General features: G+C 40.8%; 1 protein-coding gene across 2 annotated transcripts in view; it reads left to right on the top strand.

The window, feature by feature from the left end:
- Window positions 1-24183, top strand: part of LOC128855915 (uncharacterized) — a 311903-nt gene that overhangs the window by 36263 nt on the left and 251457 nt on the right. For both annotated transcript variants that reach the window (XM_054091156.1, XM_054091155.1), the window contains 2 exons: window positions 18466-18861; window positions 18986-20103. In XM_054091156.1, the coding sequence (XP_053947131.1) occupies window positions 18466-18861; window positions 18986-20103 (1514 nt within the window). The remainder of the gene's footprint in view (window positions 1-18465; window positions 18862-18985; window positions 20104-24183) is intronic.

Raw genomic sequence — 24183 nt, 5'->3', positions numbered from 1 at the left:
GGAAGACGAATTGATTGAGATAGGTTAAGTGGCTCCGAATGAAAGCCAGCTCCTACACCACAGCTCATCTTAGAACCATCGGTATAAATTTCGATATCGTGTCTTCCAATCACCTCTCCTTTGCTCCACTCGGCTCTCGGTGGAAAGCGTACCGTAAAGCCTTTCTTGAAGTTGAGGTCGGGGACTGTGTAGTCTGATCCGTTTTTGAGCAGCAGGGATCCCTGTAGGAGGATCTTACTGTGACCGTACGACCTTGTTGTCCAGCTTCCTATGTCTCTGAGTCTCACCGCGCTGCAAGTAGCTATTGTTTTAATGTGTAAATCTAATGGCAATAGATGTGTTAGTACATTGAGCGCTTCAGTAGGACTGGTGCTAGGCGCTCCTGTAGTTAGGATACACGCTGTCCTTTGTATCTTGTTCAGCTTGATTTGGTTATATTTCCTTTCTGTTGCAGGCCACCAAACTAGTGCCGCATATGTTAGTATTGGCCTTACAATGGCTGTGTAGGACCAGTTGGATAATTTTGGTTGGAGACCCCATTTTTTTCCCAACATTCTCTCACTCTACGTTGGACTTCCAGCTGAGTTTGGGGTCCAAGATATTTTGCCTGTTTGGTTAGCGTGAGGCTGACGCCGTTTAGTTTTGGGAGATTAAAGTTTGGCACCTTGGTTTTCTTGGTGAATAGCATCAGTTCAGTTTTTCTCGGGTTTACACTTAAACCACAGTCCGTGGCCCAATTGCTGATACCAGAGCTCCTTCCATAATCTCACTGATTGTGGTTGGAAACATTCCTGAAACCATAAGCACTATGTCGTCCGCGTACGCCACTACTTTAATTCCCTTTCGGTTAAATTTGGTGAGGATGTTGTTGGCGACTAGTAATCACAGTAGAGGGGATAAGACTCCTCCCTGAGGGGTTCCCCTGTTGACAGAGCGTTTTATCGTGCTGCTGCCTACATCACCGATGATTATTCTAGTTTTGAGCATGTTCTCTATCCATTCGTTGAGACCTATGTCTATGCCTAACATGTTAAGAGCCTCAATTATGGATCTTGTGGTAACATTGTTGAAGGCCCCCTCTATGTCGAGAAAAGCGACTAGTGAGTATTGCTTGTATTCTATGCTCCTCTCAATCGCACTTACAACCTCATGAAGAGCTGTCTCTGTGGATTTTCCTTTGAGATAGGCATGTTGAGATGGTGAAATCGTTGATTCTGTAATCTTTTCCCTGAGATATACATCCAACAATCGCTCGAGAGTTTTGAGGATGAAGGAGGATAGGCTGATGGGTCTGAAATCTTTCGCTGTATCATGACCGCGTATACCAGCTTTAGGGATAAATATCACTTTTACCCTCCTCCAGCTTTTTGGTATGTGCCCTAGCATAAGGCTTTTCCTGAAAAAGACCTCCAGCCAAGGAATCGTCGTTTCCCGAGTGTTCCACAGCATGGCTGGGAATATCCCATCTGGACCGGCTGCCTTATATGGTTCAAAGTTTTTTATCGCCCATAATATTCTATCTTGGGATACGATGTGGTTGATTATAATGGGTGATAGTTTGGATGTTTGAACACTGTCAGTATTGTTCTCAATATATTCTGTGTTGCCTGGGAAGTGTGTATTTACCAGATGTTCTAGTGGGTCGGCTGATGATTTTGTCCACTCTCCGTTGTCTTTCTTCAAGAAGGAAGGGCAGGAGTGTTCCTTGGATAGAAGCTTGCCTAGTCTGGCCGTATCTTTGGTCGATTCTATGGAACTACAAAAATCTCTCCAAGCCTCTGTCCGAGCCTCTTTGATTGCTTTCTTGTATTCCCTAAGGCAGTCTTTGTAGGGTTTGAAGTATTTGTGTTTGTAGCAGATATTGAAGATTTCTCTTGTCATTTTCCTGAGTTTACTTAGATCTTCATTCCACCAGGTAGGATAGGTTGTTTTGCCATATGTGGCGGGACATGAGGCTTCAAGTCCTTTCGTCAGGGAAGTTTCGAAAGCTCTTACTTTCTCATCTAGGTCTTCCCTTGACGTTATGGTTCTATCTAAGTTTTGAAGTTTAGACTGGGTCACTCTACGGAATGTATGCCAGTTTGTTCTTCTGGGATTTCTATATGGGAAAGGTTTTTCAAGCTTAAGATTGATATCGAAGAGGATCCAGCTGTGGTCTGAAAAGGATCTCTTGTCGGATACCCTCCAATTTGTGACTATTTGGGAATTATTATTTGTGCTTAGGGTAATGTCTAAGACCTCTTCCCAGCCTGGAAAATTTGCCGAGCTCGGAAAAGTGAAGGTTGGGGTGGTCCCTACATTACAAATGTCTAGGTTGGTGTTTAATAGGAATTCGAAAAGTGACTCACCTCTTTCATTCGTCTCTGAACTGCCCCAAAGCTCGTTTCTGGCGTTTGCGTCGCAGCCCATCAATAGTTTGTCCGTGCTGTTCAATGTTGACAGGAATCGAGCCACTTCGTCTGGCGGCGCCGGTTTCTCATGTGGCATATACACCGATGCCAGGTATATCGCCGATTTCTGCAGCTCCACTTTCACCACCGTAAAATCGGGAGTGCTAAAATTAGAACACAGAAAAGCTTTTAAGTGTTTTTTAGTGATTATGCATGACCGTGGCTTACCGTCTGCTTTGTTGTAGAATATGTTGATGCTCTTGTTGTTTTGGAACCCCTTAATCTCGTTGTCTCTGACCCAGGGCTCCTGTATGAAACCGATGTCGATGTCCCCTTCCCTGAGGAAGACATCCAAGTTCTCTATAGCACATTTCGAGTGCTGCAGATTCACCTGTATGGCTCTAGGCATCGGATTTATTGTCGTCTTCAGCTAGGTCGAGCTTTTCTAGTCTTTCTAGCTGTATATTGTTGTCTGCCTCATCTGGGTCTTCCTCATTTTCATTGCTGTCTGCTTTGAAAATTTTCAGTTTGGCCTTTCTTAGACCAAACCGCATTTTGTTGTCGTGTTGTTTTAGTATTGGCAGGCACTCATCGTTGATCTGCAGAACGAATGACATGCTGCTCTTTTGCGGTTTTTCTGCCTTCACGATTGCCCAGTCGTCCATCGGCACCGCAGGGTTGTGGGACTTCAGGTACTTCAGCACTTCTGCACCGCTCAAGTCCATCACTGGCAGCCAAATGCGAGCGCGAGGAGGGCAGGGGATGTCCTTGGCCGGAATAAGCTTAAGTTTTAAGCCTTCCAGTGTGCTGCTGATCTCAGCAACACACCTTTCTAGGACAACTCTTCACCAGTCGTCGTCGCACTTGATAACCCTACAGCCGCGAAGTACTCCTGCAGAATCGAAGTCCCTTCCTTCCGCCCTGTGCTCCAACCACATGCTTGTCTAACACGAGCTTGGATAGTTTGGCCTCCACTTGCCCCCACTTCTGCAGGACCACTTTGCCGCTGTTTGTGGTCTCGTCGATCAGCGCATAGTTATCCTTAACCACCTCACTGAACGGTCGTTGCTTTGTTTCTTCGATGCTGCTGGACACCTTAGGTCTCTTCGGTGCCTGGTCGATCACGTCCTGTGACCTGTTCCTTTTCATCGCATCGCTTTTTTTCTTGTTGTCCTCTTTAGGTTTGTTGGATAAGAAGTCTTCGTACTCCTTAAGGGGGGAAGCTGGTCTAGAATTTTGAAAAAATCGAAAAATTTTTTTTTGTCTTAAAAGGTGCTTTAGAGTCTTAGAAATAATATACCAAATGAGGGATGCCAGCAAAAATGTCTAAATGCCCAAATTTTTCATTCGACGGCAGTGCCACGCAGGTATGCCCCGAACGCTACTTACAACTTTAAACGCGTTTTTCTCGAAATCACTTTTTTTAAACTGGCCGAAGACATAACTCGAACAAATCTTTACCGATTCTTACGAAATTTTGACAATACATTCGAAATACCTTTCTCCGGAGACGTACGTAGGATTTTTTATTTATATTACATAGTTTTTTTTTTAATCAACAATTTTATGTCGTTCTTTATAGTGAAAATTGTAACTTTTTGTTCAAACGTGCACCATTTCGCGAAAAAACAAAATATCGAAAAAATCCTACGTACGTCTCTTTCTGTTGTTATATAGAAACTAAAAAAATTTTATTTTTTGATCCAGGAAAAAAATTAAGGAGTTTACGTCTTCGGCAATGGACCCACTAGAAAAAAAGGCGCCTTAGGAGAACTGCTGGACAGCGGCCATTTTGAAATTAATTCAGACGAAAAATTTCGTATTTGTACCATGAAAGCTATATTATTAAACCTATTTCACAGATTTTCGATTGATTCCTTTGTTGAGTCAAAATAAATTCATAAAATATGCCCATTTTTTGCGCTCTAGACCAGCTTCCCCCCTTAACCACCTGCTGGTATTTTAGTTTGTCGGCCGCGTCGCGCTCGTCAGTCGCTCCAGCGAGTTCATTTTTGACAATCTTGTTTAGAATGAACCTCGCCTTCGTGTAGCGAGACTTCATGAGGGCACCCTCGGATATCTGTTTTCTAGCGGCCTGACTCTCTCTCTGAGTGCCGTCCGCCGCCTTTTTCGAGGTTCGTGGTAGAACTTTTTGTTGTTGTTGTTGCTTGCTTGGTAAGGGTGTGCTATGGCTGGTACACACCTTGACTTGGGAATGTGTTGGTACGGTACTCTCCGTATAGGTGGTTGGGCGAGCATCGCACACGCAGTATCGTGTAGGGGTGTTCGACCAATCCCCATACGGAGCTTCCCTCTTAGTTCATGACAGGTTAAATTCCTAGAAGGAATTTAGCCTTCATTTAAGCCCCATCCCCGCGGCAAGGAGACCAACCACGATGAGGAATTTTTAGGTGTATTGTACATACACACACACACACGCAATGACACGCTCGCTCATGCGAATCCAAGCATCTACCAAATCTGTCGCTGCACGCGATGGATTTGTATTTCCTGACAGATTAAAAGAATGAATTTTAAGGCGTGCCGTAGTTTCACTAGCACACCTACATACATATCTGCATTAGGGGGCATCACTCCACAAAAAAAAAATTGAAATTTTAAGATCTCCAACAAAATATTTCGGAAAAATATTAAAAAATTTAAATTTGAAATAAAGATAAAATTGGTACCATTTTTCCTTCGGAAGAAAAATCTATTACATTTTAAGACTTCTTCCAAAATATTTCGGAATAATATAAAGATGTAAAAATATTTAAATTAAAAAAAAAAAAAATTGGTACTGCTTTTCTTCGGAGTCACAAAAATTTATTACGTTTTAAGACTTCAACAAAATATTTCGGAATAATATTAAGATTAAAAAATTTTAAGATTGAAAGAAATATAAAATTGGTAATGTTTTTCCTTCGGAATAAAAATCTATTACATTTTAAAACTTCCTCAAAAATATTTCGGAAAAATAATGAGATTTTAAAAATTTTCAAATTTGAAAGGGTCTCAAAAAATTAGTTTTTATAAATAAAATAAGTTTTTAAAAAGTCTATTTTTCCGAAAACTCACCTCAGATGATAGAACAGCGTAAGCTTGAAAAGCTTGCATATTTTTTTAGAATATTTTTAAAAATAGTTTTTTATTAATTAACTTTTTATATAAAAAATTTGAAATTTGAGTTTGAAATAAAGATAATTTTATTTATAATTAATTTTTTATAAAGAAATTTTGAAAATTGAGTTTGAAATTTGAGTTTAAAATTTTCTTTATAAAAAATTAATTATAAATAAAATTTTCTTTATAACTTATTTTGATATAAATAGAACTAATTTTTAGAAAAAAAAAATCAAATTTTCAAATTTCAAAATTTTCTTTATAAAAAATTAATTATGAATAAAATTTTCTTTACCAAAAATCATTATAACTAAAATTATTTTTATGAAAAAAACTTATTTGAAAAAATCTTTTATGAAAAAATTAGTTTTGATGGTATTTTAATACGATTAATTTTAAGAATATTCGAAAAAATAGTTTTCGAAAAATTGAATTTCAAATTTCAAATTTTTTTTATAAAAAATTAATTATAAATAAAATTGTTTTTATAAAAAAAATAAATTATTATTGTATTTTTGACGGAACTCTTAAAAAATACGAAATTTTATAATTGCGCCGCACCCGAATGCCCGTACATACCTGCATGCACACATATGCAGACACGGGTATCTAATTTTTTTCCCAAAAAAGATGGCTACCGTGAAGTATCTCACAAGAAACCAGGAACGAGGCGCAAAAGTTCTAATTAAGTGCATGACGACGCGACGTGACAGCACAGGATGAGTGGAGTGGCTGCATTTGTATAGGTATGCATGTTTACATATACAAGGGTCGGTTGGAAAGTTCATGCAAACATAAAAACTACTTACAGTCTGTGTCATAAAAGAGGAACCGCAATTATTCATGAAGTATAAAAGATATATAATATATTTAACATTTTTTTTTTACATGAAAGTATGTGCAAAACTACGAGTCGCAATTACGCAATAAGCCGTCTAGTCTTCATCGTTGTCGAGTATAGCCTGGCATCTTCTTTATGCTTTGAACCAGCTTTTCTGCGTAGTTGGCCGATAAACAAGACTAGATTTTGCGAACTTTATGCTTTAAATCGTGGGCTGGCCTTCCGGCACGATGCGTTTTCATAGTTTCACACACATTTTCAATGCGGTTGGCGTCTGGGGACTGGGAAGGCCAGTCCACTAGTGTGACGCCATTTTCTTCCTTTGTTGTTTCTCAATGTGTTTTTCTGCGAGCAGTGGTTTTGATGATGTGGGACGATAGGATATGTTCGCCTCCTTCAGTCGACGTACGATGGTGTTGTGACACTCACATCTATTCCCTTTTTAACAATAACTGATTGTGCTTGGCGTAGTCACAAAGAAGAGTCCCGCTTAAAAAGTTGCACGATCACTTTATCCTACTTTTTTATCGTCACTCGCTTCAAGCCGCGCTCGGACGGAAAAGTTATCAACATTTTTGTACACTTTATACCGCTGATTCCACATGACAACAAACTTTTTTTGATTATTTAATCACTTTTGCAGCCGCGACGTAAGATAAGTTCGTCCTTTTCGAATGCGTGCAAAAAAATACCGCCCCGAAACGCTTTGCGTACTGCTCACTCATTTTTGTTTGGTTGCGTTTACGGGAAAGTTTCGAACGACACTAATCTGAGTGAGCACTGGGGTCGTAGCCCTTGAGTGGGACTATTATGCGGCAAAAAGCAGAACGAAATATATCTCGACGTTACAAGAAAAAACCGGTTCTTTTCTTCTGACACAGACCCTAATTCTTTTGGGGTAAACCTCTTTTGCTTTTCGACGTAGTCTCCTTTAAGGCAAATGCCACTTCGTCCAACGCAGTTTGTTGGTCCTTTCCGAATAATAGGATATGTCCAAGTCTGAAAAATAGCCATTCGTTTCTGGAGTCACCTACCCGTTTGAATAAAAACGTTTACCCCTCCAGCCGTTTCTTCAAATTGGGGAACAAATAGTAGTCCAAAGCATCCGAGGGAGCCAAGTCTGTAGAATAGGGGAGATGTGAAACGAGTTGGAGCTGGTGAGCTGGTGCGTTGTCATGATGGAAAAGCAAATCACTCGACTCCCTCGTTTCAAACGAATGCCGAACCCAAGTAAATATACCGATCGGGCTGAAAATTAGTGTGTGTGTGTTTTTCCAAGAGATGGTACTACCTCAACATAAACTCGATGCGCACAGTAGTGCCATCTCTCTGACCTTACACGCGACCTTTCAAGCGACCCTCGTACATACAGTGCCCGATAGAAGTCTACATATACCCCTCCCTTTCGTTGTTTACAAAGTACAAACACTTTGCTTAAAAATGTGTTTATGTAATTTCATTTCAAATTTTTTTCTAATCGACTTAACTAAAACAAAACTATTCTTTAACATAAAACAACACAGATAAGATAAAAAACGCAAAAACAGCGTTGACAAAAGTGTACATACAGAACCGGTTTCCTAGCTTGTACTCTGATATCCTATGTTGTGATAACGGTAAAATACCGTTTGTCTATTTCTTTCCTTTTCTTATGTTTGTTGCTTTGCTTATATTGATTTTAGTTGCAATTTGAATACTTACGCATCTACAATGGCTCCTCGAAAAGAAATATCAGTTGGCGTTAGAAATTTAGTTATTTAGCATAGGAAAGAAAACAAATCATGTGGCGAAATTTCAAACATTTTAAACTTAAGTCGTGCAACAGTCCAGACAACTGTAAAAAAACTTTAAAAATAGTGGTTCCAACGAAAATAAGCCGCGCAGTGGCCACCCGAGCAAACTATATCGCAGAGACGTCAGCTTGATTCTAAAAGAAGTGGACGAAAATCCAAAAGTTTCTGCTCCGAAATTGGCCGAGGATGTAGCAAGCTCTCATCCAACATGTGTGTTCCTCCAAGAACAATTCGAAGAGCTCTGAACAAAAACGGCTTTCATAGTAGAACACCACGAAAAAAGCCTCTTATTTCTGAAAAAACCGTAAACTTCGCTTGGAGTTCGCCAAAGCACACAGGGAAAAGGGGATGGATTTTTGGCAAAACGTTTTGTTTACAGATGAGTCGCAGTTTAATATATTCGGTCGCGATGGAAGAGCAAAAGTGTAGAGGAAACAATATACTGCACTGAGCCCGAAGAATTTGGTATCACCAGTGAAGCATGGTGGCGGCAATGTAATGATTTGGGGAGCTGTTGCTGCATCTGGAGTTAGAAGATTAGTATTTATTGAAGGTAATATGGATCGTTATAAATACAAATCACTATTGGAAGTCAATCTGAAATCTTCGGTGAATTATTTAGAGCTTGGTCCAGGTTGGGTCTTTCAACAGGATAACGATCCAAAGCACACAGCACACATTGTGAAGGATTGGCTGCTTTACTGCTTTCTAAGGCAATTAAATACACCACCGCAAAGCGCAGACTTGTATATTATTGAACATGTGTGGGAAATTTTAGATCGAAAAATGAGAAAAAATCCGATTTCAAGCGCTACGCAAAGAACGACTAATAGAAGCTTGGAACAATATAGCTTTTGCACGACGGCTTCAAGAATTTGCTAATGGTGGACCAACTAAATACTAAGAAGCAATATTACTTAGAGTTAAGTGAAGTTTTTCACACTGGATTAAGATATTTGTGTACTGTATGTAGACTTTTGTCAACGTTGGTTTTAAGTTTTTTGCCATAGCTTTGCTATTTTATGTTAATGTATGGATTGTTTTAAGTTTATAATGATTAGTCAGAGCTTTCAAATAAAACTGTGTAAACACATTTTTCAGTAAAGTTTTTGAACTTTCAATCCAGTGGAAATGGGAAGTGTATGTAGACTTTTGTCGGTCACTGTATATACAAAAATATAGTATATGTATATGTTTATGTTGATATAAAAAATACACAAAGCCACAGAGTCATACTCCATGAGCTAAATGGCTTTATTTTGTAGCTTGAGCCAGGGTTTTGTAGGCGTGCCCGTGCATTTTCAACATTCGCATGCAGCTTTCAATTCTGCGTCCCTCTTACGATTAATGGCTTTGCATACAAACATTTGAAACCCATGCCAACCTACACACACATATGTACATACCCATGTCCATATATCCTCACAGGACTTATATTCGGAAAAGTACCGTTGAATCTCTCGAGCTGTATCACTGCTCGTCGCTGCCACTGCTGACATTCTGCAGCTGCATAAGTTTAAAACAATTGAAGCTTTGTTTTTTCTTCCTGGCTTTTTTTTTCTCTTGTACGCTGTTGTTGTATTTGTTGTTAAAGTATAAAATCGCAAACAAGCAACAAACTGGATAAGACAAATGGGTTACGTGATAAAATGTGGTTACTCAAATCGTATGAGTGCAAGGAAATATATGAAGTTTTGTTGTTGTTGCAGTTGTTGTTGTGCATCCTGAGCACTTAGCTGCTTGTAGGTACTCTTGTGCTTACTTGTGCATGTGTTTGCATGTCCTTACGTATGTATGTGTGATCTGTTTTTTTACTGCTACTTGATTTGTTTTGCTGTTTTTCTGATTCTGTCCCGCAATGTTTTGTGCTTTGTGTGCATTTGTTTACTCTTCTTCGTATAACCTCCTATTATTTAGTTTTTGTTGTGTATTGTGTGTTTTTGTTTTTTCATTTTTGTTGTAACCATTAGCGTTACCTTGCTGCATATCGCATGTTTTTTTTGTTGTTGCAATTTTGGTTGATGTTGTTTACTTAAGATGCAACTTCATGTCCTGCATGCCAAAGTACTAAAATCTTTTTCATTGTTTACCTTGTCCTAGCGCATGTTTGTTGTTGTTTTTTTTTTTTGTTTTTGCTTATATTCGCATACTGCACCGTTAGGTTTATTGTGCTTTTCCAAAATTATGCTGTGTGCTTATGTAGAAAATTAAAAAGCGTAGTTAAGACGAGTAAAAAACTGGCAGCGCTAGGACAGGCTGCTCAACTCCAAATAATAAGATTTTGCTTCTTGACAGTGTCAAAAAATTACCCATATGTGAGGGAGGTAGACGGTTAGTTTGTTTTAAATTAGTTATGCTCGTAAAATGCCACATTCAATTTTTGAAAATTTGTATGTTATTCCTCGGATGTAAGGCTTTGTTCCCACGGCATGTAATTCGCTCTACCACCCGTACCTCGCTCTCCCATTCGTACTTGGCTCTCCCATTCGTACTTCGCTCTCCCATTCGTACTTCGCTCTCTCATTACTAATTCACTTTCCAATTACCCTTCGAATTACGTAGATTAGGTTAGGCTAGCCAGGTTGCTTGTCTAAAACAAGTCATTTGGTGCACCTACGGCCCATTATGATTTCCATGCCTGCATTTGATTTACATCCTCTAAGCTGCTTAAATCACTAAGATCTTTTTGAGAAGGTAACCAGTTCCTCCAGCGAGATATTTTGCAAATTTCCCAGGTCTTCAAAGAAATAATCGCCCAGATATTTGGCACGGCTTTTTTGAAGTGCAGGCCATTCACAGAAGGAGGAGGTGTTGTACCGACTCAATTTCTTCTTCACCTCCACAGCTCGTGCAGAGGCATGAGGCATGTGTGCATGAGGCACACCCATTCCACTGACTAGGGTGCTAATAGTGCAGTGGCCCGTAATAATACCTATGAGGGTGCTGATAGTTGAGCTGTCAAATCCAAGCCCACATTTTGTCCTTTTAAGATACACTTTTGGCCAGAGCGCTTTGGGTACACAGCAGTTAGTAGTCAGAGACCAACTCTTATTGGTTTCCGCGATTACGCTTAAGTTAATCGCAGTACATACTTCGTTTGGATGAATGATCAAGTTCAGTGCCTTTTCTTGCACACTCATCCGCTATTTTATTTCCTTCCACTCCAGAGTCCGCAGACCCAACAATGTGTGGTTTTGTGTTCTTGGATAAGCGTGAGCGACCTCCTATTTACGTATTATTTACGTAATTTGCCATACAAAATTTTGAAAACGAATTACCTCTTTTGTTAGTAATTCATTCTGAGTTAATTTTGGGAATCGCGACCAACTCATTGTCCTTCCTTCTTAATCTTGAATGGTGCGATAACCACTTACGCGAATTTGGCCGAGTTTAACAAAGCGCGCCAGTCGTTCCTTTTTCGTTTAAAACGGCGCTGGTTAGACAAACCAAATGAATTCAAATCCCTCTCCATCTGATCTTTCCAATGCAGAGGAGGTCTTTGTCTTCCTTTGCTACCACCACCTGGTACCGCATTGAATACTTTCAGAGCCGGAGCGTTGTATACATTCGGACGACATGACCCAGTCAACGTAACCGCTGGATCTTTATTCGCTACTCTATGTCTATGTCGTCGTAAAGCTCATATAGTTCATCGTTCCATCACCTGCGATATTCGTCGTTGCCAACATGCAAAGGTCCAAAAACTTTACGCAGAATCTTTGTCTCAAACACTCCAAGGGGCGCCTCATCAATGTTGTCGTCGTCCAACCTTCTGCGTCATGCGTTACGATGGGAAAGATGAGAGGCTTGTAGAGTGTTAGTTTTGTTCGTCGAGAGCGAACTTCACTACTCAGTTGCCTACTTAGTACAAAGTAGCACTTGTTGGCAAGAGAGATTCTACGTTGGATATCAAGGCTGACATTGTTATTGGTGTTAATGCTGGTTGCTAAGTATTCGAAGTCCTTTACAACCTCGAAATCATAACTGTCAACAGCGATGTGCGTGCGGATACGCGAGTGCGCCGACTGTTTCTTTTATGACAGGAGGTTCTTCGTTTTGTCCTCGTTCACCACCAGACGCATTCGCTTTGCCTCTTTATCCAGGTTTGGAAAAAACTAACAGCCGATAATGTCAATATCATTAGAATACGCCAACAATTGTAAGCGCTTATGTATAAAAAATCGTGCCCGAGCGATTAAGTTATGCGGCTCGCACGATCTTCTCCTGAATCAAGTTAAAAAAGAGCCCTTCTCAATTCTAACGGCGCTGCCTATATTGAGTTATGAGTATTAGTTTTGCGGGGATACCAAATTCAGACATCGCGGCATACAGGTAATTTCTCTTCGTACTGTCGAAAGCAGCTTTGAAATCGACGAAGAGATGGTGTGTGTCGATTCTCGATGGTGGACTTTCCAGGTCTAAGGCCACACTGATAAGGTCCAATCAGTTTGTTGACGGTAGGCTTCAGCCTTTCACACAATACGCTTATAGGCGATATTTGGAAGACTAATCCCACGGTAATTAGCACAGATTGCAAGACCACCCTTCTTACAGATTGGGCACACTTAATTTCCAATCGGCAGGCATGCTTTTATCCGACCATATTTTGCATAGGAGTTGATGCATGCAGCGTACCAGTTTGTCGCCACTATGTTTGAATAGCTCAGCAGTCCGTAGGCTCCCGCGTATGTGTTGTTCTTTAGCCACGTTATCGCTATTCTCAACTCGTCATGATCGGGTAGCGGAGCGACAATTCCGTCGTCAACGATTGGGGTATCGGGATCTTTACATTTTCTGTGACTTGCGCAGTAGTCTATTTAGCAAATTTGAGAAGTGTTCGCTCATTAATTTATGTACGCTCTGGTTATCACTCAGAAAATCGCTGTCTTTGTTCTTACAGGTAAATACATCGGTCTTGAGGCCTTCTGAAAGCTGCTAAAGTTTCTGGTAAAATTTTCGGGCGTTGTTCCTATTGGCAGGCATCTCAAGCTCCTCGCACTTACATATTTCGGCCTCTCGTTTCTTCTTTCGGATAATACGTCTCTCTTCCTTTTTCAGCTCCCGGTAGCGATCCCACATAGCTCGCATTTCGCCCCTTCGAGGCGTGGCGTTATAAGCAGTATCCTTCCTTTGCGCGGCAGCGTGACATTCCTAGTCATACCATCTATTTTTACGAGCTTGCTGGAAGCCGATTTCGTCTTCGGTTGCGGTTTGTAAAGTACGTTGCTCCATTGGTCGTGCGTGCTGGATTGTTGGGTAGTACTCTTTGAGAGCAGGAGTGAGAGTCGAGTGGCGAATCTTCTGGCTGTCTGTATGGTTTGCTGTTTTCCGATGTCGGACATTCTTTGAGTAGTTAGAACTACGTTTTTCGCTGCACAGAGGCGTGCGCGTATTTTGGCTGCAACAAGAAAGTGATCCTTTTGTTCCTTTTCCTTTCCGTTGTCCTTCCTAGAATGACTCAATTAGGTAAGATCAGCTATCAACACCTTTTCCCAAGCAAAATATTCAAAATTCGAGCACAGTGTAATTCTTTAATGAATTGATTTTGGCCTTACTTTTAACATTACTGAAAGCTTTTACGCTCTTCCAAATGCACTTATTATCACGGCTGTGTAAAAGTCCGCTCTTGCATTTATCTATTGAAACTCGCCGTTGCCAAACTGTCATTAAACTGTCTTGTCCTTTACTTTTGCCTCTCGCTAATTGCCAAATAACGACGTTTGCCGCCTCCATACATATGCACACATATGCAAGTCACCACTCGATGCGAGATGGCTATCAGAACTGATATGCTGCTTCTAAAAGTTAGTCGAAGTCAGCAAATTTGTCAACGCATCCGAGTGCCCAAAGTTATCTGGTTAGCTGCACATTTCTGCCTTTAACTACTCGCTTGACTTGCAACTTTTACTCGCCATCAAACCAAATATTTTATTGTGTTACTTTACTTTTCTAAAGTTTTAAAAATCTTTCCTTCAGAAAAATAGTGCATGACAAAATGCTTTCTAGCTCTATGATTTTGAATGTAAGTGAAAAAAAGAAGAAGAAAAAAAAAAAGCAACTAATGTGTAACAGCGTGAACTTTAACGGCAGCTGGTTCTAATGCTGCACCAATTTCATGGTGGCAGTGTGTGTGTGTCTAATCGTATGCACCCAATCGACCATTGGATTGAATAGAGTTTCTGGATTGTTAAGCAAGAAGTAGCGCTCATGTTCTGAGCATCTAAATTCGTCTCCTATTGTTTAGACTCTCCGAATTTCTGTGAGGTCTTCGACAGGCCATGTTCTCCAATTCTGACCACAAACTGTAGTCCAATGGATTCAGATTTGGACTTCCAGATGATCAATCTTCTGCGGCTATAAACCCAGCAATATTGGTTTTTAGTCGGTAGTTTGTGTCTTATGGGCTGGAGCGGAATCTTGCTGGGCAATCCAACGCCTCTCTACTCAACTGCTTCACCACGCCTTCTAAGACATCCTCCTGGTACATTTTTGCCCCGGTCAAACCCCATTTTTCGCAAAAAAGAAGAGATGTAACGCCTTTACAAGACACTCCTCACCTAGCCATTACGGAGGCTGGATGATGGCCAAGCTGAACTCTAAGAACAACATTTTTTGGGTCTTTAGAAGTTTTAGCATAGATTTTGTTGTTTTGCTTGTTAAAAACTTCTTCAAATGTGAAAATAATATTTTCATGACCGTTGACCGCGTGCCACCAAAGAAGCTGTCGGCATCTGTCGAGCCTAATTTTCTTCTAGCGCGTTTTCAAAAGATGACCAGTTGAGTGACCGTCAATGTAGTGCAACTACTAAGTCGGTGAGGTATAACTACTATGACGATGGAGCTGTCCACAGAGGTGCACCTTGCCGAAAGCTCTCTCGCTATGCACTTGGGCATGGCCAGAAGCGATTCCTGGTTTGTGCAGTCCAAGCAGCACACAACCTCCAGCTTCTACTAGGTGTTCCGGAAGTGAACTAATGTGAGAAGGCAACAGCCAAATGGTTGTAAAACTATTTTTCTTTTCTAGTGTGGTTCACTTTCTGTTTTGTACCTCACTTGGGCGTTTACCTGATGGTGCGTTGCCTGTTGAAATATTCTTGGCCTGAATTTGATTGATATTGGCATAGAATTATTTCTTATTTTTTAAATTCAGTTTGACATCAGTTGGTTTTTTGTATGCTGAATATTACTATCCGAGATTTGTTAAAGAAATTGACCGCAACTGCAACTTTTTTCCCGAACACGAAACCCCAAATGATAGAAAATGGTTTTTCTAATAGCGGTCGAGAGGTAATGGCAAACCACCGAGAGTATTTCTGCCATAAAAACCTCCTCATAAAAAACCATCTGCCGCTCGGAGGCGGTATAAAAGACACCGTAGGTCCAATGGCTTGTATGGTCCTTGTATGGCTCATGCAGTCTACATATTGCCTCTTTGATACTAGTCTGAAGCCAACTATGTTGTATGGAGTCCTGCTTGGTAGACAGCTGGAGAGAGTCCGACAAGCTGCTTTCACTCGAATCACAGGGACGTTTCAAGTGGTTCGAAGCTCCAGTACTTAACACGCAATGCTAAGTGGGGTTTCCGTGGACATCCAAGGTAAAATTGACACCAGCTGCAGTCACCCCAACATGTTTGGAAAGTTTGAGTTCATCACTTTCATGATTGACAAGCACAGTCCCATACAGGATCCAAGCGGGACTTGCTTCTTCCACAACCCTTGACGGAAGGTTCTACGGGGAAGCATCATTGAGGGCAGAGCTCAGGGAACTTGCCTCGGATGGCTCGATGGTAGATGGAGGGGGTTCTGGGAGGAGCTCCTTAACAAGCTAAAGTTTAAGCCACCGTTCCCACGACAGTCGGTTCTATGTTACCAGAATGACCCGAGTTTGCATCCGTCCAAAGTCTGTCACTCCCGCAGCATTCGCCGTATATGTATGGGGAATGTTTATGCTGCTACAACAACAACAAGAACAACAACATTAAAGAACTAGTTAATCGGCTGCTCACTAAAATAACAACTGTCGAGCAAGTAAACCAATTTCTCTACAGCCAAGCTGAAATGAGAACACTATGCTCGATGATAGTGCGCTAGAAACCAATCAGAGAATCTCTGAACTTCCTTTCGATAACAACTGAATACTTTGGTATATCATATAAGTGCTTGGTTACAGGAGATTGCAGAAAAGAGCTTGATTTATGAGCTGACTGGACAAGAGGTCTTCGAAGTGGCTTTCTTGTGTAATGAGGGAAGTGGGGCTTCCATCACAAATTGTGATCTGCCCCTGGAAAGTCGCGTTTCACGTCACGACTTGTGAAGTAACGAGATTCTTCTGACCATGTGAGGAGAGGATGGTAGGTACGCAACTGAAATGGTTGAAGTATCACTCTGGCACTAGCCAAGTAGCACTAAAGCGCCGTTTTGATACCATTATGAGATCTCCAACGGGTAGATATCTACAGCCAAGCAGAGCTAATGACATAATAGAGAAGGTTGATAGGATTTGGGTTGGCGCACTGCTCAAAGAACCATTCAGTGACCTTAATCGTCTATTCACCAAACCTGGAGATTCACAGACAAAGTGATCAAGGGTCTCCATCTCTGAAAAATCCACACAGCTTCTGCAATGGGAGCTAAATGGTAAACCTAGCTTTTTCGTGGGTGTGACGATCGTCCAATGACCGGTAAGCACAGTCACGAGTTTGGAAATTGAATAGCGTGTAGCCCCCATGATTTTCTAAGTCCTCCCTCTATTGTGCTTTGGCCAAAGGTTTTTCGAAACAGCACATAAAGAAATGAAGCTCCATCTTTTCTGTGCTTTCCTTGGAAATAAGTTGTGCAATTTCCCTTCAACAACTGTCAGGGAAATGCCGATGACGGGGTAGGAGGTCTCTAAGACCTACTCAGTCCCCTTCCTGGCAAGCTCATCAGTAATTTCATTTCCTTAAGGATGCACTCGAGAGATATTAGGAGGCTAACAGAGCCGTTCTCCGGCTCCGCACGCATGAAAGCATAACCTTGTGTCCTTTTTCCGGCCCCTGTTTAAAGACTGATGTGTAATCATCTTTACTGTTAAGCGGCCTTGCTTTCCCGGTACTAAAATCTTTTCTCAGGTTGAATATCACCCGCCAGATGCTTTTAATTAGCACAATCCGTGTATAATCGTTCGTATATTCGCCCTAATAGTGGTCGCTCCTCGGGAGGTTATGGCAAACCGCCCGCCGAGTGTGTTTCTGCCATGAAAAAGATCCTTATAAAAGAGATCTGCCGTTCGGAGTCGGCACGTTCATCTATTCCTCTTTAAGTCTTTTATTTTCCATTTTGAATATACGGATGTATTCTACTGGCATTCTCTTTCATGATTTCATTATTTTTCATTAAAATTTTACTTTATGTATTGCCCTTTCGCTCAATTGCACTTCGACACGTTCCATTCCATTTCATTCAGTTCCGCTCTACCTCATTTTAAAGTTTTTCATTTAATTTATAGAATCTTCGTGCCGTCCAAGCTCATCCATTAGCATTTTCTTTTACTTCAGTGGAGTTTGTGGAATGCCAAAGAAATTACAAAAATATGAGAACCTCTTTTAGCTACTTAAATTCTGTTCCATACCCATTTGTTCCATACCATTCTGAATCGTTCCCCTCTAGTTCCATGCACTCCATCGCACTTGAATTTGTCTCATTCAGTTTAACTCCCTTCCATTTTTGTTTTTTGATTTCAATTCACTCCATCCGCCTTAGTTCTCTGCATTCCTTTTCATTTCCTTATCGCTGACTGGGCTTAATCCCTTTCAAGGCAAAACCTATAAACACTAACGAGTATCTCCTAACACATTTCTTTGGACCTTTAAAAATGTTCATCAGCGTCAGTAATGTTGCAATGTCCACAGTGGTTGCATGCAACTTGGTCATTGGTCAAACCGCATAAACCTCGAAACATGCAGCAACTCATTTATCGAACCGCACATTACATGGCTACAGGCCATCATCTATTATAAAAACTCTGACCATTCTATGCGTGCGTATGCATGTGTGTATGTGTAAGCGAGATACTCACGTGTTTGTATGCTCTAAGTGTTGTTGCAGGAAGCGCGAAATTACAAGTTTTCAGTTAAGTGTATACCCACTCGTTAATTTCCAGTGTAAAACTGCATTAAAACTTTGCGAAATTGGTTTCCTAATAACTTACGAATGTGGCAACAAATTTGTTCTTTCAACTTTTCGTTTCTTGTGTTTGTGCTTTACCGCAACTGTAACTGTTTGTTGTAATTTCAAATCAAATAATTTATTTTTTCCATGGCTGTTCTTCCTTTCAGCTTCCGAGTCGATGAGCAAACTGTTTCGCCCATCGTCAGGAGCACGCGCCACACCTACAAAAAGCGCCGCAACCCCAACCAGTGAGAAGGTGGATGTTGTCTCTACCATATCGGTGGCAGCGAGCAGTACTGCGCCCATAGATAGCATTTCTTTGATATCAACAACTAGCAGTGGCAATAAAGTGCAGGATTCGAGTATCTCCGCGGCGGCTGATCCGCAATCTGATTCCGCGCACACGTACACACAATCCAATGCCAGCTCCTCGTTGGGCATGCACGACGACACGGTATCCACGGCATTGTTGGTGGACACGAGTTTGCATAGCGTGGGCGAAATTGACACTGAGCTGGGTGGACAAAGCGAGAAGAATGAAATGGAGCGGCGCATACCAAATGGTAGGTGTGCAAAAGCACTTTAAACTCATATTTGCGCATAGCTGTATGCTTTTTTTTGTGTGCATGCGTGCGTGTTTACTTTATGTTTACTAACTCGCTTTTCCTAACCTCTTTTCCATTCTAGTGAATCCCTTTCTTAACGAGAAATCGCAACTTCAGCAGGCTGCACCGTTGCAACCTCTGTTCACTCTCAAAATAGGCACCCTTTTCGAGCAATCCATCATACGCTACACAGCGCGCTTGATCGCGGCACGTTTTCTGCTCACCGGTCAAGCGAATGGTTTGCACAGTGACATCCAAATACGCATCTCCATCAAGAGTCTGTCATTATCTGTGCTGGCGCAGTGTGTGAGCGTCGACCCTGAAGTGCTGCAGCTTCCGTTGGAGATCAGTGAGCGAGAGTTACTAGAATTGCGCAAGCAGTCGCCAGTTCGAAATGCCGCAGCTACTACACAATCCTCTTCGAAAAGCTCGAGTGCCAGCGGCAGCCCGAGTATGCCACAAAGCGACGACAGCGGCAGCGGCTATAGTTCGAATTTGGGTAAAGATTATGAGCATTTGGATGCGGTTGATTTCGTCAAAAACAACCCGGTAATCGTGGGTGGCGCAACTGTTGGTGTCAACGATTTGCCCGCCGAATTGCAGCTACTCGAAATCAAAGACGATCATTTTGGCAAAAGTACTTGCGACTATTTTCTCCATTCAACTCCGACTGCGCTAAGTAAAAGCGCCGATCCGGTGCTAATGTCACAACAAGTACGCGGCACGCCTAGTAAAACGGCCAAGCAGCAGCAGCAGATGGAAATCTTATCAAAGTCGGAAATTATCGAATCCAAGGCGCAACGGCGGCAACATCAGCAGCAGGAGCAACGAAAGCAAAGTCAACCATTGCCATCTGCTTACCAAGTGACTGAATCGGTGGAGGATACTCCACCGCAAATGCTGCCTCCGCGTCCACCGAAACGTACTAAATCTCAACGCAAATCGATAGCTGCCGCCACGGCCACTGTTGCTGCTTTGATGCAAATTGATGAGCATATGAGCGGACGACCTTTGCCAGCGGTGCCAGCACAGCACCAACAACAACTGACAGATGTGCTGCTCTACTACAATCACACTGACCCTATGCTACGTGGTGGGGTGCAGCAGATTATCGGCGGCTTTTTGCGAGCGGTTGGGGGAAAGAATGCGAACCTTCGTGTGGAGTTCAATGTACAACATCTACTGGCGATGCTCGTGAGGGTGAGTAGATAATTGAGGAAGGAGGGGGAGAGAGAAAGAGAGAGAGAGAAGGATAAAGAAAGAGAAAGAAGGAGAAAGAAAGAGAAAGAAGGAGAAAGAAGGAGAAAGAAAGAGAAAGAAGGAGAAGGGGAGTATAAATATAGAAAGAGAGAGAAGGAGAAAGGGAGAAGGAAAAAGAGAGGGAGAAGGAGAAAGAGAGGGAGAAGGAGAAAGAGAGGGAGAGGGAGAAGGAGAAAGAGAGAGAGAAGGAGAAAGAGAGAGAGAAGGAGAAAGAGAGGGAGAAGGAGAAAGAGAGAGAGAGAGAGAGGGAATGGGAAATAGGGAGAAGGAAAAAGAGAGAGATAAGGAGAAAGAGATAAAAGCAGAATGATAGAGAGAGAAAGAGACAAAAGGAGAATGATAGAGAGGGAGAGAGGGAGAAATAGAGAAGGAGAGGGAAGGGATGTGAACTTCTTCATTAAAACCAAAACTTTATTAGAATTTGGCTTTGATTAGAATATAAAAATTAATATCTAAAAATGTTGTTTGCAGAATTCAAAATTTTGATGAAATTTTTTTGAAATATCTTAAATTTTTGTGAAGTATGTACAAAGATTGGATTTTATATTTATAGGATTTTTTTCTGGAATGAACTACATATATATTTTTTTTAAATTAACTACAAAAATTTTCCGAATTTTTTAAAAAGGTAAAGCGGTTTAACCCTAGAACGGTAACCTTAATTTTTTTGCCCTATTACGGTAACCTGGGGTCATCGACGACCCCAATTTTCGAAGATTCATATCTCCGGTAAAATTTCACGAAATGAGTTCAATCAGGGCTTATTTTTTTCGTTTTTCAATGTAGAATCGCGTTGGCTTATAGCAATTCCGCTTTCAGTCCGAAAAGTTAGTAAAAAATTAAGTAAAAGGGTAGAAAACATGAAAAATTCGTGAAAATGACTTTTTTTATTCAATTTGCAATATCTCCGCTAATTTTTGATGAAATAAAAAAAATCAAACGCCGTTATAAAGTGAAAATATACAGTTTTTAAACAGAACAGTTGGTTTTACTCGATTGTCGAAAAAGTGTATTTATTCCGGGAATTGAAGTCTGGGAATTTGGAAGAAATCGAAACATAGATTTTACTCAAAAAAATGTATAATTTTTTTTTTTTAATACGTTTATTTTGTTTTACAATGCAAGAAAAAGTTGTCTTAACATTCCTTATGCATCTCGCAATACACAAATGTCGCACATAACGTGCCTATGGCTTTCACACATGGGTGCCTTACAACGATGACATCTGACGCTATATTTTTTGTCTACCGATCTCGGGCAAAGGGCACATCTCGCTCTTTTACCCATTTCTGGCGGGGGCTTAGGACGCACGGTTTCTTTTAAAACATTCTCAATGCACCATAAGACGTTTCTTGGCATTGTAGGCACCTCCAGCCTTCGTTTCAACTGCGGGACTGTGAGCGATTCGATCAAACTTTTCAAAAAATCCCTCCGATTCATCGCTTCATTTCGGCTGTTAAAATTATAAATAACCATGGCGTTTATCCCCGCTTGGTCCAGCATCCCGGTAAAAACTCTCATGGGCCATCTCCGGGTTTTTCGGGCTGTCGTGTACTCGTGACACAACTGATCGAAAGTGTCGGTGCCACCTTTGGTCATGTTGTAAAAACAGATCATCTCCGGCTTGCCAGTGCTTTCGTTTATTTCCTTCAATCGGTGGAACGTTGAGAGGACAAGAACCACTTTATTTTTTTTCGGAGTGAAGGAAACTAAAACTTTGGTTCCGTCGAAAGCAAATTTTGAGGATCCTGGTTGACCTGACTTTTTGAAATCCGGGGGTATCTCTTTTTTATTCTTTCTGAGCGTCCCAACCATTGTAATGTTGTGCTCCAGCATCTTGTCGAAAATTTCGATCGACGAAAACCAATTGTCGCACGTGATGTTTCTGTTTGTTCCGAGTAATGTTTCGCTCAGCTTCCGGATGTAATAAGATGGAACCTTTTCTTCATTTTCGGTATTCACTTTGCCAACATATGGGATTGCATTCACCATATAGAATGTCCTTGAGTCGTTCAGCATGACAATTTTCATCCCATATTTATCGGGTTTGCTTCCGTTGTAGACCTTGAAAGGGCAGCGCCCACGAAAGGATAACAGTTGTTCGTCTATAGTGCAATATGACGCCGGATTGTAGAGAGTTTTGCACTTTTCGATGAAGATTTCCCAAATTCCTCGTATGGCTGCGAATTTATCATTTACGACACGAGTCGGCCGGGTAGCTTTATCGTCGTATCGGAGAAACCGAAGGATAGTGCAAAATCTTTTCTGTGACATTGTGGCTTTGTAAAAAATGGAGCCGTACTTCGTATCCCACAAATCATCAGAAGAGGTCATATTCGTTTTTTGGAGACCAGAAAAGTACATCAAGCCGATAAAAGCTTTCAGTTCAATCATGTCAACGGGCTTGTACAGAATATCCTTCGTGCAGTCGATTTCCCGTTCTTCTGTGTAACGATGAATTTCCTCGTTGGTATGCTGCAAGATTTTTGAAAGAATGACGTCATCGAAAAACAAATTCCACGTCTCATACGCCGTCTTTGCCTCTTTTGCAATCCCAACAGGGCCAGGGATAAATGAACCGAAGGGTGCTCTGTTTGTTACCCGCTCGCGAGGAGTGGTAAACCATTTATGCCCGTTCTTACCGGAGACGATACTCCTCCTCCGGCCACGTTTACTGCTCGCACTTGAGCTCTGTTCCGCCGATAAACCAGAGCCCGATCTCAAGCGTTTTGATGGAGGAGGAACATCTGGATCTTCTACAGACTGGAAATATCAACACATATACATTTCCGTACGAAATATATCGGAGCAGAAAAAAATTATTTACATACCTCAACAGGGTCATCGTCCTCGATTTCCTCTATCTCGCTGGCATCGTACTCCGACTCGGTATTATTTTCCTCATTCGTATAATTTTCTTCATTATCGCTATCGATGTCATCATATTCAGCGTCTCGTCTTTGCGTTATTATTCGAGAAACGTCTTCGAGAGACCTCAAATTGTAACGGGAAGACATTGTTTACGTCTATGAGTGGAAGCAAACGCGAATATAGAATTTATATGATAATATATATACTAAGCATATAAAAATCACACTATACTCACCAAAAAAATATCCTTCGTTGTAAGAAAAAAAAAAGTTAAATCACACAAGTCTAACGGCAATGGTAACCTGGGGTCTTAATCGACCCCACGCTCACTTAAGATCTTTCTCACTCCAAGGGAAGCACGCAACTGAGGGTGCCAGCCGGCTCTAGAGGCTTCCCGAGCATTGAATTGAATTATGGTTGAGGCCATTTGTCGAAAACCGGAGGGGGAGGGAAGGGGCGCCAGATTTAAAATCGCCTGGGGTCGTATAAGACCCCAGGTTACCGTTCTAGGGTTAATTATGTGTCCATAAGCGTATACATACATACATCGTATATCCCTACTCCATTTCCATTTTATTTTTTTAATCTACACCTGTACTCACAATAATAGCAGCATGCCATTTTGGAAAGTTTAAACTTTTTATTAATTTTTGTTTGTTTGTTTAAAGAATATAATTCATACTGCAACAAAAACGATAGAACTCTATGGCTTCAAACTTTGTACAAAATTAAAAAAGAAACTTAAAAAATATGCAGAAATTTCATTTTTTTTAAATTTAACTTCACAGGGAATATAATCCATTACATTTTATACTACTTTTTAATTTCCCTTTTTCTCATATTTTTAAATTTTATGAATTTATTTTGATATTTATTTAATATATTTAATATTAATTTAAATAATTTGTTTTTTAATTGCATTTCATTTCCTTTTAATTCTTTTTTAATATTTCCATATTTAATAATTTAATTAATTTAATTTAACTTGTGTTTATTCTATTTTTTATTTAATTTCTAGTTCGTCCCTTATTTAATTTTATGGAATGTATAACCTATTACTTTATATTTAATTTAATTTCCTTCATTATATTTTTTCCCCCTTATTCCTTAATTTTATTTTTTTTACTTTATTTTAATTTTTTTCTTTTG

The sequence above is a fragment of the Anastrepha ludens genome, chromosome 2, assembly GCF_028408465.1.
Source record: "Anastrepha ludens isolate Willacy chromosome 2, idAnaLude1.1, whole genome shotgun sequence".
NCBI classification, from domain to species: Eukaryota; Metazoa; Arthropoda; class Insecta; order Diptera; family Tephritidae; genus Anastrepha; species Anastrepha ludens.
This window is presented reverse-complemented; position numbering and strand designations above follow the sequence as displayed.